This window comes from Elephantulus edwardii, unplaced genomic scaffold (assembly GCF_000299155.1).
Source record: "Elephantulus edwardii isolate Elephantulus edwardi_28Jun2011 unplaced genomic scaffold, EleEdw1.0 scaffold00044, whole genome shotgun sequence".
Taxonomy (NCBI): Eukaryota; Metazoa; Chordata; class Mammalia; order Macroscelidea; family Macroscelididae; genus Elephantulus; species Elephantulus edwardii.
Genome location: NW_006399794.1, coordinates 10,565,134 through 10,569,035, shown reverse-complemented (window position 1 = coordinate 10,569,035; position 3,902 = coordinate 10,565,134). Strand labels below are relative to the sequence as shown.

The window sequence follows — 3,902 nt, the reverse complement described above, 5'->3', positions numbered from 1 at the left end:
ATCAGGATGGATGGCGAAGCGATTGAGATTGTTCACAGCTTCAGTTTGCTCGGCTCCACAGTCAACACTCTTGGCACCAGCAGCCAGGAAATCAAAAAACGTATTGCAATGGGAATGTCTGCTGTTAGGGACCTCTCTAAAGTACTCAAGAGCAACGGTGTCTCTTTGGAGATGAAGGTGTGCCTGATACAGGCCATGGTCTTTGCATGACTAGGGAGGACAGAAGGAAAATTGACGCCTTTGAGCTCTGGTGCTGGAGAAGTGTATTGAATGTACCATGGACTGCCAAGAAAACAAACAGATTCATCCTAGAGAGGGTTAAACCAGGCTACTTCTTGGAGGCAAAAATTCTGGGGCTTCGTCTGACATACTTTGGACATGTTGCAAGGAGAGACAGGTCTTTGGAGAGGGATATCATGCTGGGTAGTGTAGAGGGACAGCGCAGGAGGGGAAGACCCTCTATGAGGTAGATTGATTCAGTGACTGGGATAATAGGGATGGGTGTGTCAGAGGCAATGCGATTCGCACAGGATAGAGCACGGTTTAGGGCTGTTGTACATAGGGTCACTATGAGTCGCAAACAACTTGACGGCACATAACAACAACAACATGAGATTAATTGACACCTTGGCTGCAACAGTGAGCTCAAAAAGAGAAATGATAATGAAGATTATCTGGTCCAAGATCAGACAATAGTTTCTTCTGTCATACAGAAGTTCACTATGACTTGGAGCTGTCTAATTAGCATCTAGTAGCAATAAATTATTATTGCTTGACTATTGTATGGATTCTTCTCTCATTGTGTAAGCATATGGTTTCATTTTAGGTATGCTCTAAACTCTCAGAACATCCTCTTTCAATTGATAGCACAAAGCCTCAGAAACTCTGAGTATCTACAAAATTAAGTGTAATCTTCAAATCCTCTTACCTGATCCTCCATCCCATTGTGGGGAAAAAAAAAATCCTGATTTTTTTTCCTTTAAAGGAAAACAAACCTAAATTTATTTGTCTAAATAGACCTACATTTTAAGCTTGTCTAAAATTTGGTTTGGGTACAGTAAGATGCAAAAATTTGGCAAAAAAAAAGAGGAGAATTGCATCGTGGGGAAGTAGCCTTCTGAGCTAATTGTGGGATGACTGTTCATCAACATCTCCTGTGACGTTATTTAGTTCTATTTGCACCACATTTTGGCGATAATAAAACTTTTTCTTGTTTCTACATTCACAGTAACATCATCTGCCTATTGGTGATACATACAGTTTTCCATAATTTTAAAGTTCATTCACAGTCTGATTTAAGCAGTATCCCAAGGTCTTGTTTCCCAAGCTTCACAATATGAAATCTCTTTGCCCAAACAAAGGAGTTTTCCCAAATATTCTAAACTAATGGTGCCAAACCTTTAATACACATTTTAATCACTTGGCACATTTGTTAACACGTATTTTGCTAGGCCCTACACCCCACATGATACTGATATTGCTAGTTTGGGAACTGTATTTTGAGAACTAGTTTTCTAGATTCTTGATGCTCATAGAATTATCTAAACTTTAGCAGATTGACTTTTTTGGCGAATGTTAGAAAAGTGCTCTGGTTTGAAAACTTCATCATGTACATAGATAATTCAAAGGTCTAAATGGAGTATGATTTATTCACTACGTTTTTCTTGCAGGCTGTAAGGTGTGCTTATGCTATTGTTCCTTGAATCATGTTTGTCATAGCAAACTTCTAAAACTTGTGCCTAGATGTTTATTCTCATGCAGATATTTCTGTCAGGATTATAATCCTCACTTCTTTATACCACTCTTTTCTGAATTTTCTAAACCCTTTCCTACTTAAATAACCACATCAAAAACACCATCCCAAATCAGGGCTGATTTCCACAAATCAAAAATGTGCGCTTTATTATCTGAATTGCCAAGCTTTAATGACAATTTGTTTGGTTCTATTGTTTTTATTTCCTTCAGTGTGGGTGGTAGTAGAATCACTTGCGTTCAGCTTATTTACTGTGCAGGGCTTCCATTATTTCATATAAGCCAACAAAATGTTTCTTAAGAGACCTATTGCTGGTTTGTTTTTGTTTTGTTTTTCATTTTCTGAGACTTATTTTCTTATTTAGCAATACATTTTTATTCACCATTCTACCACTCAACAATTAATTAACCCAATGAGTGCATACAAACCAAACACTTAGCCAGTTCCATCAAGTCAATTATAATGCACAGTAGATGTTCTATAAATATTTAATATTTAATTCAGTGAAATGCTCTTTATTAGTCTCCCAGTCACAACTATCAAGGTCTTTTTCTCTTTGTTTTAACAATGTTGGCAAACATGTACCAGTCCTTTTTTCAAGTTCTCTCCATATTTTCAGTCTTTTTCAGCTCCGGGATTTCTGGAAGACTTTTAGGATCCCCTTGCGAATCTCCTTGGTCTTCACGCTGTATATGATGGGGTTGAGCATGGGAGGTACAAATAGGTATACATTGGACATCATGACATGGACGACAGGCGGAGCTCTTTTCCAGAAGCGGTGGATCATGGACACAGCAATGATAGGCACATAAAAGGCCAGCACTGCACAGATGTGTGACATGCAGGTGTTGAGTGCCTTGAGCCTCTGCTCCCGGGATGCTATGGCCAACACGGATCTCAGGATCAACACATAGGAGAGCAAGATGAAGGTTGAATCTATTCCATAGGTGAAAATGACCACAAAAAGCCCATAGATGTTGTTAACACGGATGTCCCCACATGCCACTTTCATGAGATCTGGGTGGAGGCAGTATGAGTGATGCAAGACATTACCTTTGCAGAAAGGAAGTCGTTTCACCAGAAAGGGAAAAGGGAAGAGAGTAGTGAAGCTCTTGGCCAGGATTCCCAGGCCCATGGCCAAGATACGGCTGTTGGTGAGCACTGTGGCGTAGTGTAGCGGATCACAGATAGCCACAAAACGATCAAAGCTCATGGCCAGAAGAATTCCTGATTCCATGAAAGAGAAAGTGTGGATGAAGAACATCTGGACCAGGCAGGCATCGAAGCCAACATGTCTGTAACTGAAGCAGAAGGTGGCAAGCACGGTGGGTAGTGTAGAGAGGGACACTCCCAGGTCATTGAGGGAGAGCATAGAGAGGAAGTAGTACATGGGCTGGTGCAGAGCGGGTTCCTGAACCACCAGAGCCAGGATGCTGAGGTTGCCTGCGATGGAGATCAGGTAGAGGATGCAGAAAATCAGGGCAACCCAGGCTTGGCCTGTCTGCATCCCAGGAATGCCTGTCAGCTGGAGTGTAGCTGGCTGGAAAGGAGTGCCATTGAAGCCCCACATGGTAGGCAGGTGGGAGGATACAGAGTGGGTAGGAGCCCAAGAGAGTGTGGTGGGGAAGATCTTCACTGTGTTTCTTTCAGATGTCCTGTCTCCAACACAAAAGGTCAGAGATTGAAAGTGGTTTTGCATGTTTCTACCTATGAGCTGCTTGAGGACTGCAATTAAGTTTTAACTCATTCCTGAACTGTCAATGGCCAGTTTATTTTATTAACAATAGCTGTAATAATAAGTACCCATAATATGGCAAGGAAACAAGGTAAATATAAATAGGACTCAAGTCCTCTAATTGTCACTGTAAAATGCCGCATTCTTGTAATTCTGTGTCTCATACTAGAACTTTTTACTTTGGGGCTGTGGGGGAAAGTAACCAAAGGAGATAAAACATTGTATGTGGTTTGGGAATCTTTTGTTAGATGGCACAGAATGAACTTCTGTAATTGCAAAATCAGTTCCAAAAACCTTTATCCAACCATCACCTCAGTTCTCCAGTTCTGTGGTTACCACTGAACTTGTCATCACCAAAAACCAATCACCAGATTTTCTTCTCTTTGAACAATGACTTCTGGCTTCTAAACACGT

The 3,902-nt window shown here is 41.0% G+C and overlaps 1 protein-coding gene across 1 annotated transcript; it reads right to left on the bottom strand.

Moving 5' to 3' along the window:
• Positions 1 to 2,378: 2,378 nt before the first annotated feature.
• Positions 2,379 to 3,323, bottom strand: LOC102848916 (olfactory receptor 51I1-like). Its single transcript, XM_006885493.1, has one exon. The coding sequence runs from the start codon at positions 3,321 to 3,323 to the stop codon at positions 2,379 to 2,381; it is 945 nt and encodes a 314-aa protein (XP_006885555.1).
• Between the last annotated feature and the right edge of the window lie 579 nt (positions 3,324 to 3,902).

Bases quoted from the DNA above. Each gene is read 5' to 3' on its own strand.
- LOC102848916 (XM_006885493.1), bottom strand. From the start codon at position 3,323: ATGTGGGGCTTCAATGGCACTCCTTTCCAGCCAGCTACACTCCAGCTG.